This window comes from Pezoporus wallicus, unplaced genomic scaffold (assembly GCF_028554395.1).
Source record: "Pezoporus wallicus isolate ANWC-B61680 ecotype Strahan unplaced genomic scaffold, APGP_CSIRO_Pwel_v1 contig_8403, whole genome shotgun sequence".
Classification (NCBI taxonomy): Eukaryota; Metazoa; Chordata; class Aves; order Psittaciformes; family Psittacidae; genus Pezoporus; species Pezoporus wallicus.
This window is the reverse complement of record NW_026641953.1, coordinates 444,860-456,387: the sequence shown is the minus strand read 5'-3', so window position 1 is coordinate 456,387 and position 11,528 is coordinate 444,860. Positions and strand designations below refer to the sequence as shown.

Below are 11,528 nucleotides of genomic sequence, written 5' to 3'. Positions count from 1 at the left end.
ACAAGCCACGGACTGCGATGCCAAGGTAAGCGGTTTGCCTGACATGTCTTATTCCGCTTACGAATTAGGGGCTTTTAAACGGCCAGTGTCAAGAAGAACCCAAACACACACCGAACTGAGCGCGGCCGTGGGCAGGGCTGCCAGCGACAGGCGCTCGAAGCATCCATGCGTTTGGGACACTGAGCTCCCGCCGGCCCTAGAGGACGCTCTCCGGGCCGGCTCCCGCGCTCCCCTCCAGCACGCAGCCGGACCCCTACGGCCGCGCCGGGGCCGGGGGAGCTCCGCGTCCAGCGGCTACGCCCCACAGCGAGCTCCACTGCCGCCGGGCCGGGCCGGGCCGGGCCGAGTCCAGCCGAGCCGCCCCCCGGCGAGTCCCGGATGTTGGAGCGGCCCCACTTACTCCGTCCTTCGCTTCCATAAAAGGCCAAGGGGCGCGGGGCGCGTTTTCCTTTAATTATCGTCCCCCTCCTCCTCCTCCTCCTCTCCCTCCTCCTCCTCCTCTCCTCCCTCCTCTCCTCCCTCTCCCCGCCCGCCCCTTTTCCTCCCGCGGCGGCCCCGCAGGCAGCGGCTGGGGGCGGCGGGGTAGCGCTGCAACCCCCGATCCCGCCCCACCGCGCCCCTATCCCCCCCCCCCCGGGGCACGGGAGGGCTGTGCCGAGCCGGGCCGAGCCGAGCCGAGCCGTGCCGGCGGGCGGGCGGTGAGGCGCGGCTGGCGGCGCAGGAGGCCGGGGCCATGGCGCTGGACGGGATCCGCATGCCGGACGGCTGCTACGCCGATGGGACGTGGGAGCTGAGCGTCCATGTCACCGACCTGGGCCGAGACGTCACCCTGAGGGTCACCGGCGAGATCCACATCGGCGGCGTCATGCTGCGCCTCGTCGAGAAGCTCGGTGAGTTCCCCGGTACCCCACATCCAGCCCAGCGCTCTGCCCCGGCATCCTTCCACCACCCAGCACCGTGCTGGAGCACCCAGCACCCTGCCCCAGTACTGTGCTGGAGCACCCAGCACCGTGCTTGGCCTCCCAGGACTCTGTCCAGCACCGTGCTTGGGCATGCAAGACCCTGCCCCAGTACTGTGCTTTTGCACTCAGTGGCCAGCATGGTACCCCTCTACTCTGCTTAAGCACCCAGCATCCTGTCCCAGTACTGTGCTTTAGTTCCCAGCACCCATCTCAGCACCCTGCCCTAGCACCCCATCCCCTCGCTGCCTACCTCGCCTGGGATACACAGCAAAGCCCCCATTCCCCCGGTGGCAGACGCCTTGTCGCCAGCCGGCGCCCTGGGTTGCCCCTCGAGCTGCCTCGGGCCGAAACCAGCCCAACTTTTACACCCCGGGGCCAGTTTGCCTGTGGCAGGGCCTCAGCCCCCATCGCCGCCTCCTTTGTACTCAGTTTTACCCAGAGCCGAGAAACCTCTTCATTCATGGGGTGGTGGTGGGGATTTTCATGGGTGCTCTCCAAGTTTACAGAACAATTTAATTCTGGAGTTGTGTCTGGCTCTGCACTGCTTTGGACGAGGGCCCTTTGCGAGCACGGGGTGGTTAACGGGGTGGCTTGGGCGGCGCGGGAACTTGGTCTTGGGGCCGGGGAGACCGCGGTGTCCGGTGGCTTTGGGTGCGTACCTGGACAAAGAGCCCGTTTGTCTGGGGCGCGTGGGAACGCGCGGCCGAAGCCGCAGGGATGGCTTTGTGGTGGAGGGGCTCCGTGCCGGCCGCGGGGAGCCGTGCCCCGCCAAACCTCCCCTTGTCTTATCAGCTCCCTGTGGCTCGGGTGTGTTTACTCAGCGGAACGGCCTGGGCTGACGATTGTAATTGCTCAAAGAAAATACTAATTGCGAGGTCCCCGCGCGTGCCTGCGGCTGTGGGAGTAGCGGAGCTGTCAGCTGCACCCTCAGGTCCGGGTTCAGCGCAGAGCCCTTCAATAATAACCATTTTCCTCCATGCTTAGGTTTTGATTTATTAATTATCTGAAGTTGCAGGAAGGAAGGGATGGGTATAAATACGCTTGTTTCAAAAGGAAGCAAGCAGTCGCATCAAAAGGTCTCGTGCTGGAGATAGCTCTTGACTCTCCAAAAACTTGATTATTTTTATGCTGGAGCAGCAGAAAGATTTGCTGGATTTGAGCATTCAGTGGCTAGGGTAAAAAAGGCAAAGCTTTCTAGAAGCGGTTAAAAATCAACCCGTTGATCATGAATGAATAAGCAATGCGCCCCTTGGTTTTGAGCTGCGCTGGGTGCCAGGACCAGCAGATGCCAAGGCAGAGCCGGGGCCGACTCGTGCCGTAAGCTGGGCGCATGCATGGGGATGGAGCCCAGCAAGGACTTAAATTAGTTCCTGACGTCATGCACCCCCCACTGCCCCCCCCCCCCCCCCCCCCCCTCAGTGTGTTTGCCCGGATCCTCTCCACTTGTTAAATTAGGGATTGTATTAGAGGGAAGGAATGCAGCGGCCACAGCCGCCGGCCCGGCAGGGGGAGTGGAGATGGTGCTCCCCGGGGGGCTCGGCCCCAGTGCCCCCCTTCTCAGGATGGCCAAGACCTGTGGATATCCCCAGCTGTTGCCTTCCCTTTCCTCCCGGCTTTTGTCGCTGAGCCAAGCTATACGTATTTAGTTCCTTTTAATCTTCCTGCATGTCAGCTCTTCCAGCCCTCTCATTACTTTTATGGCTCTTTGAGCTCCTGCCAGTTTATCAGGGTCGAGTTTAGCAGAGAGGGGTGGGACAGGACTCGTGTCTCACCCTCATGTGCCTCCTGAATGCCCTCCTTCATCTACCCTCTGCCACTGCTTCATCTCCAGATATATTAATTTTGCAATTTTTCCATGCTGGAACCCTTTCCCTGTGTTTTTAACCCATCGTTCCTCTGTCCCTCACAGTGTTGATTTCACTTTTTTAACAACTCCAAGTGTTAAAATAAATTATTAATCTGTAGCAAAGCAGATTTTTGCTGTGAGTTTTAAAGGAAATGTCTTAAAAACAAGGTTTCTTTGCAGCTCTGGGATCCCCTATGGACCACTCTGCTTGCACATTGCAGGGCTGTGCCTTGGTCAGGGGTTTGCTGGTTCCATCCGTTTGGACAAACCTCCTCTGGGCTTTGTGCTGCTGGAGGCAGGGAAAGGAGATTTCTGTGGCCTGCCCAGAGTTTCAGTGAAGTTTAGGGCATCACTGTGATTTGCAGACATTGGTCCCACTCTGGCTGAAGGATGCTGGTAGAAGTTCTTCCACCATGAGTGAGTGGGGGAGAAAAAATGGCTTGCCTCCTCCCAGCAGCAAGGAGAGCCTGGAAGAGGGAAAACCTAGATTTCTGTTAGTATTTTCTGATGCTTGTAAGGGAAAACAATTGCAGTAAATAGCCCTTTGCCCTGAAGAGGGCTGGGGTGCCATTCTCAGAGCAAGAACACAGAAAAATCTCTCCTCCATATCTGCAAGGCTGCAGGTATCAGTAAATCTTGTCAACTCAGTCCTTGCCTGATTAGAGCGGCTGCAGTCAGACTATTTGGGAATAGGCAGTTAAAATCTGTCACTAATGCAGGCAAGGACTGGAAAAAAACCAAGCAGGAGATATGGATTCTGGTTACTCAAGTGAATTGCAATGACCTGTTTGCTCCCCTGCTATTTATCACCCCGCTGGATTAAGCCACTTTGTTAATTGAGCCGTGCCTTGTGCTTGGCAGAGTCCTCTGAAGAATGGGCAAAAAACTGCTGAGGTTTTAAGAACAGTAGTATTTAGTTGGTCCATGTGGGTTGGGAGTACTGGAAACTCCTGGTACTCACCCAGGGGTTTTTAGGAATTCTGCCACTATTGATTTACAAACAAAACAAACAGAAAAAGAGGCTTAAAATCACTGGGAGCAGAGGAAGGAAGGAAGTGAACGCAGGTTATTGTTGTTGTCAACTTCAGGCTGTTTTAAACACATTCAAGGAAAACATGCTGCTTTTTTGAAATGCACTTGGGAGGAGCTTTGTGGGACATACATTAAATGCAGGATTGCATTTAGGGGATCCTCTGTACGGTAGTGGGAATAAAAGAATAGCTGACAGAAGCAGGCAAGGGGGGGACAAATGGTGGCTGGCAGAGGACTGGCTTAAGACAGATGACCTAAATGTGCACTGAGCAGATTCAGAAAGTCTGTGGATAAAAGTTTTGTAGTGGAAATGTAGATTTCTCTGTAGGTTTCTTTTACAGGCAGAGTATGCATGGCAGCCAGCTCCAGCTGTGGGGTCTCATGGGGAGGACTGAGCACCCTTAGGGGTTTGTACACAAAGAAAATAGATGAGTGGATGAAAAAGAAAAAAGAGCTAGTTTGGGAATTGCAGCAGTCCTTCTAGACCAAAAGGCATTAATGCTTGATGCATCCCCTGGCCAAGGTGGGAGGATGGCTCAGGGTGCTGCCCTGCAGTGTGGTGGCATCCCTGTTTTATCAAGACAGGATGGGCACATCAGCTGCACTGGGGATAAATGTCAAAGCAAGCCTTCTGCCCTTGATAGAGAGTGGCTGATAATGGCAGGCAGTGATGACATTTTCTGAGGCCTTGGGGTTTTTGTGAATCACATCTTTGATAAGGATTTGGGCAGCTGGTTTAAACTCCATTGTTCTGTTTTGGCAGCTCCTCTGCTATCTCCTTCCCATCACTTTGGAGAGGGCAGGATGTCAGTTGAGGACTGGCACAGGAGTTGTCACATGCAGTGTTTTGGTTGAAGTGCTTTAGCACATGGTAGCACACCAAGCTTGCTCGTTCCCTCTTTTGTGGATTTTAGCCTGCATGTGGGATGTGTCTGGGATTTACCCAGGTGGCTCTCTTCAGCCATCAAACGGACTCTGCCCATGTTATCTTGCCAATGACTTCATCTGTACTCTTTGAAAGATCAATTGAAAATAATAGTGTTCTCCCAGTAAAATCTCTATCTTAATGGACCCCTCAAAGGGTTGTGAATAAAACACCAAGAAAGTGCAGTGTCATTGATTTCCTCAGGTTTGGGTTTGAGGTTTTGCAGTGCTTATAAATGTTCCAAGCTGTTGTGAGACTTGCTGGGTAATTTTTTGACTTGAAACTGGGGTGAACCCTTTGAAACAGCTTAAGGCTATTTAAGAGAAATGCAGTATCCTTGCTTCAGCCCATTCCTATTGCAAACACAAAGCAGGATGCAGTGCTGTTTTGCAGGTGACTTGCACCTTTTCCTGTGGACTTTTCCAAGGAGACTTGCTAAGTGCTCACTAGGTGACTACATGTGTTTTGCTGTTAGAGAAGGCAAGAGAAATGGGTGGAGGCTAAAGAGAAGGAGGGTTTATTTCCAGAAATACTTATTTTGAGCACCAGTGCTTGCTGCCTGGAGTATGGTTGAGGCATTTCTCCGGTCCATGCTTCCATTTGTGCACTCTGCAGGTACTTGTCTGACCATCAGGTGTCAGTTGAGATGAGAAGTTCCTCTCATTTTGAAATTCCTTATGCACTTGGTGGATAAGGAATTTGCTGGATGGTCATTGTGGTCAATGGCTCAATGTCCAAGTGGATATAGGTGGTGAGGTGGTGTTCCTCAGGGGTTGGCAACATGGGCAGTGGGATCATATCATCAGCATGTTTGCTGATGACACCAAGCTGTGTGGTGTGGTCGACACGCTGGAGGGTACGGGTGGCATTCAGATGTTCCACCTCATCCAGCCTGGGCAGGCTGGAGAGTGTATTGAGAGAATATGGAGAATGTATTGAGAGCAGTCCTGAGGAGAGGGACTTGGAGTGTTGGTTGATGAAATGCCCAACATAGGCTGGCAGTGTGTGCCTGCATCCCAGAAAGCCAATGGTGTGCTGGGCTGCATCACCAGCAGCGTGGCCAGAAGGTCGAGGGAGGTGATTCTCCCCCTCTACTCTACTTTCATGAAACCCCACCTTCAGTACTGCATCCAGCTCTGGGTCCCCAAACACAACAGGAGCATGGACCTGTTGGAGCAAGTCCAGAGGAGGCCACAAAGATGTTCAGAGGGCTGGAGCATCTCTACTATGAGCACAGGCAGAGAGAGTTGGGGTTGTTCAGCCTGGAGAAGGAAAGGTTCCAGGGAGACCTTAGAGCAGCTTCCATTGCTTAAAGGGGCAAGGAATCTTTAGAGGGACTTTTTACAAGGGCATGTAGGGATAGGACAAGGGGGAATGGCTTTAAACTGAAAGGGGGTAGATTTAGATTAGATATTGGGAAGAAGTTCCTCTCTGAGATGGTGGTGAGGCACTGTCACAGGTTGCCCAGAGAAGCTGTGGCTGCCCCATCCCTGTCAGTGTTCAAGGCCAGGTTGGACCGGGCTTGGAGCAGCCTGGTCTAGTGGAAGGTGTCCTTGCCTGTGGCAGAGGAGGTTGGAACTGAATGGTCTTTAAGGTCCTTTCCAAGCCAAGCTATTCTGTGATTCATGCTATGACTCTAATTCAAAATCAGCACTCAGTCACTACTTAGTATTGCTTTTCAAGTACATGGTGTTCAGGAGAGGACTCTGAGTGCCATTTAGTACGCCTGGAGGCTTCCGAGAAGCTGTTTGTGTTCCCTTTGAGGCTGAGTGGTGAGTGCTTGTCTCTAATAATGTGATAAATGGTGGCAGTGTTTGCTGCTGAGGGCAGTTTAGGTGGCTGCAGTATGGGCAGCCAGGACTCCTCTGATGCTTCATACTCATCCTGTTCCGTTTTTCTCTGGGAAACCTCATCTCAGGCTTTTAAACAGCAAAACCTGCATAGCCAGTGGGAGGTGGGATGGTGAGTTCAGAGGCTGAGGGGTGGATCTGCCATACTGCTGAGCAGAGAAGTCTTCCTGCTCCAGAAATGGGCAGAATTTGGGGCCATTTTGAGGTGGAGGTGGTACCCTGGAAGATTTCAGAGCAGCCAGCGGGGATGCTCCCAGCAGAGGTACTTCTGTTTCAGCAGCATCTTCAAGGAGACCAAGGGAGCCACTAACGTGCCCTGCGTTTACATTTTTCCCCTTGATTAATATCTTTGCTAGTGATCTGTGCTGAATCCTCTTCCTCCAAATAACACATTTTTTATGACATTTAAGTGAGAATATGCAAGTGCCTATTAACACAGACACTCGCCAGCCACTCGCATCGATCTGTGTAGGGCTGGCTCTTTATGTCTTAACTTTTGACTCCAGGAAGCTTCTATGTGGCCTCACACCAAATTGTAGGATCATGGCTCAAATAATGTTCTCTTTGTTAGCCTAAGTGGAATATTCAGCTGAACTGCCAATGACCAGAGGAATTTGGGGCGGAGGTAGGTAAAATCCATATGCAAGCAGCTCTAAGTTGCGTCACAGCAATTAATATTTCTACCCAGATGGGTGGAAATGACTCTTTATAAGATGAAAAAAACACTTAATTTTTTAAAATTTGGTTTGATTATTATTGAAGTTGTTTCACTTGAGCCATCTGCTTTGGTTCAGAAGAGCCCAGCCGATGACACAGATCGCAGTCAGAGGGGGAAGAGAGCGGGGCGGGAGGTGGCGGCAGCGTTCCCGCGAATACCAGAGCCGGGGTTTGTTGTACCACAGACAGGAAATTGTTGGGTTTGCTGCTCCCACCCAGCCCAAATCAGTAGTTTCCTCTTCCAGTTCCCTCAGGTTTCCATTTGACATAGAGCGCACGGGGAAGCCAGCACAAGGAGCTGTGCTCACGTCACTCCAAGGGAGCTAAAATGATACAAGTCGTCATAGTCACATACTTCCTTTTTTTTCCCTTTTCCTTTTTCTTTCAGTTTTCTTTTTTCTCTGTAGCTGTCCTTTCCATTTCCTCACCCTCCTCTGTCAGAGCTTGCATTTCGCCCAGGCATCCGGATAAGTCTCAATCATATAAAGTCCCAAACAAATTGTACTCAAAATAGAATCATGGAACTGTTTAGGTTGGAAAAGACCTTCAAGTCCAGCTCTTAACCTGGCAGTTCCACCACTTGTGACCAGCCACCAACTGGATTTAACTCCGTTCACCACCACATTTTGTGCCAGGCCATCCAGTTTTTACCCAGTGAACAGCACACCCCTCCAAGCCACGAATAGCCAGTTTCTCCAAGGAGAAATGGTGGGAAGTGGTGTCAGAGGCTTTACTGAAGTCCAGGTAGACAGCAGCCACAGCCTTTCCCACACACACTAAGTGGGATAGTTTAGTATTTATAGAAGCCAAATGCCTCCAGGTGTTCCCTGGCAGGGATTCTTGTACTCTCTTTCTATGCTGTTATGCGTATGATAGTTGCTTTCATGGCAGGTACCATCCTCCTCTGGCTACCAGGGTAAAATCATACCTGATTCTTGATTTTAGTTTAGTTTAGTTTTAAAAATGGCATTTGGTAGTTGTCAGTCTGCGGCTTGCAGTCCACAGTGGGTTTATGAGCAACTTCTTGCAATCCCACTATGGGACATTATAAAAAGCAAACCAGGAATCTGGGTTTTAGCCCTTGGTCTAGGATTTGGGGGGAGAGGGATTGTGGATAACTGCATGAAATCATGGATGTGGGAGTGTTTACCAAGTTGAGAAAGAGAAGAGGGAGTATTTGCACTCTAAACTTCAGTCATTTCAACATCACCCTTGACACCACCACTGTGAGTTCCTATTTAACGGTGGGTTATAGTGGTGGTTTCTCTTACAGACAAGGGGAAGGAAGGAGATTTATGGTACTCATGGAGCTCTTGCTACACCACTTTCAGCCCAGCATCCAACCCGGGGTGTGTTTGGGGGAAAAACTCCCATAGTGTTAAAACTGTTTAAAAGAAGGTGCATTTCTTTGTTCTTGATTTGAAATGTGGATTATCTTAGAAAGAGGCAGAGAAACAAAACAATGCAGATCTTCTCAGCTTGTGGGATTCAGTTCTGAATGTTCTCAGTGACTTTCAGGACTTTTCAGGTGTTACAGTTCGAAACCTCAGATTCCTGCTGGATGGAGTAATAACAGTTTTGGCCAGAGTTGCAGTAACTTAGTTTTCTTGCCCAGATTTGATATTTGCACATTGCTCTTGTTTTCTAGGCTGGAGATTCCACCAGGTAGAACTGATGGGGCAGGGGAAGAAAAGTGCCCAGCAAACCAGAGGAAAGCTTTTTTGTGTTCTTTTTTATTTTCAGAGAGTGGTACTTGTTGTTTTTTCTCATTTTCACCCATTTTATAGCAAGGTTGCAGCAGCTCTGGGTGCAGCTCGTGTTCATTGGCCGCTCAGATATGAATGTCACATTGGTCAGTAGCTGTGCACATGGCATGTACCTGTGCCAGCATTATTTCCTCTATTGCAGACTAGGTGGGATCTTGGAGACTGTAAATTTTCATTAACATGTGTCTGGATTTGGATGACAGGTTGCAAACAGCATTGGGAGGGGATATGCAGAGGCAAACAGGCACTGCAGTGGTTGTATAAACCTTCTCATTTATAATCTCAGCTGTTTTTTAGCTTGCAAAACAACTAGACAGCAACCAGAATTTCATCTTGCCAATTATTACATGTTAAATCTCTTACCAGCTGATTATACATGTTTGTTTGGTGGTTTTCTGTTCCCCCCCCCCCGCTCCCTGCAGGCATATGTACTTTTGGAAGGGTTAATTGCTAAAACTCCAAATTCAATTAGAAAGTCTGTGTTTTATGACATTGCCTGTAAAGAGCTATATCTCTGTCTTGCTGAGCTTCCCTTTCTTGCTGATAATACACAGAGCTTTGCACGATATGATGTCCGCCGGAGAGCTGTCTGTAGCAGAAATTGTCTTCGCTGCATCCTGCATGTCCTGGCCTTAGCTTCTGTGCCTAATCTTGGTTATGTGATGGGTGAGGTGGACCCAAGCTCAAGGTTAGAGGTCTTAAACCCCCTTTAAAAGTGTGTTGCGTGCTTCAGTGAGCTTGGGCTAACATGCAGAAATAAATAAGAAAAATGGTGGGGTTTCCTTCCCTTCCCATGCCATCTTCCTGTGGCTCTGCAAAGGACTGACTAGCTCATCCCAGAATGCATGGTGGGATGTGTAGTGCTTCTGGCTGCTGTCACTGCCAGGGAGGGATAAGACACCTTCTTTTCCTTATGCTCTACCTGAGGGGATGCACTTTGAAACCTGGAAGGTTTGGTATCCCTCTGCTGTAGTCCAGGATCCCACCTGGTCTGCGGGACCAACACTGGCTCACAGGTTTGGGGTGGGGTGAGGCTGCCCGAGGCATCCTGACTGTTGCAAACCTCCCTTTCCAGGGTCCTGAGCATTTATCAGAGTACCTGTTGTTAAAGTGCACTTGGGCACTTGCCTGATGAGACTGAAGCTTCAGACAGGGAATTCAGGTTGTCCTCCTTTATCTGCCATATGCATTAATCCTGCCAAATGTCCTTTGGCTCTGTTATTTGCTATGATGTCTTTTTGGCAGGGACCAGCTCCTTTATGCCTTGCACGTTCATTGGGGATGAGTCAGGGTTGCAGACTGCACATCACCCTGGGGCACCTTTCCTTTTTGGTAGGGGAAGTGTGATCCATGGCTGGAGGGTGAGGGAGCGCCTGGGCTGGTAGTCAAGGCAGTTGAGTGCTCCCTGGAGAAATGATCTTCCTTCCTTCCTTTCTTCCTTCCTTCTTTCTGATGCTTCCTATTTTGTGCTGGATGATTCATGGAAACCACACTCCTTAACTGAGTTTTATGCCATTTCTTGTGATACCATTGGAGGCAGGGAGCAGCCAGTGCAAGCCTCCTCTGGAGGGGTGCTTGATGAGTGGGGGGAAACATGGAAAATCAGGTTGGAAAGATCCTGGGTTTTAAAAAATGAAATTAAATAAGAATCCAGCCTTGGAAAATGAAAAAGCCAAATGGCTCTGGGGGGCTGGTGCAAGGATTTAAAGCAAGTCTGCATGTGCTTGCAAAGACTTTCCTGAGCTGCTTGATGCCTGTTAGCATAGGGGTACTGGGGAGCTGAGCTGGACCCGGCTTTCACCTCCTTGGAGTTTCCTTATGTTTCAGCTGGGTTCAGCACTGCTGCAAATCTGCTCTCTCTGCTGAGAGGTTTAAACAGGGCTGGGTATGGCTGGGGAGAAGGTGAGCAGCTCAGAGAAACCTATAGACCTCCTGCTGCAATAGATGCTGAGAAATAAAATGTATTTTATTATATATGTATAATAAATTTTTGCATAAAAGTGTCTACGCACCTCTAGGGCCAATGCCATATGCTCAGTTCACAGCTTGTGCTGCAGTCTGCATGTGCCTTTTGAGTTTGTGGGATAGTATCAGAGGTGTAAAGCAAATTTAAAGGTGCTTTTGCTATTCTTTCCATAGGTGAGTAGCACACGTTCAGGTCAAAGGTGCTTGTTACTGTGGCCAGCATGAGATAAATCATTTCAGCCCTGGGAGGAGGAGGAGTTACTTGTTTTAGCACTAGCAGTGCAAGAAGTAGATAACTGCCGTGGCATCTTAATGAATTAAATTTCCAAGTGCTAGTTGAGTAATCCTATTAACACTGAAAAGAGCTTCCTTCCTAGAGTTTACTTAAGAAAAAAAGTAACTTTCAGGCTTGTCAGGATTTGCTCTTCTCCCTGAAGTCTGCTTGTGGACCTGACTCCAGCAGAG

The 11,528-nt window shown here is 50.1% G+C and overlaps 1 protein-coding gene across 4 annotated transcripts in view; it reads left to right on the top strand.

The window, feature by feature from the left end:
* Positions 1-539: 539 nt before the first annotated feature.
* Positions 540-11,528, top strand: part of FERMT2 (FERM domain containing kindlin 2) — a 51,079-nt gene continuing 40,090 nt past the window's right edge. For all 4 annotated transcript variants that reach the window (XM_057426343.1, XM_057426342.1, XM_057426341.1 and 1 more), the window contains exon 1: positions 540-890. In XM_057426343.1, coding sequence (XP_057282326.1) covers positions 734-890 — 157 coding nt within the window. In that variant the 5' untranslated portion in view covers positions 540-733. The remainder of the gene's footprint in view (positions 891-11,528) is intronic.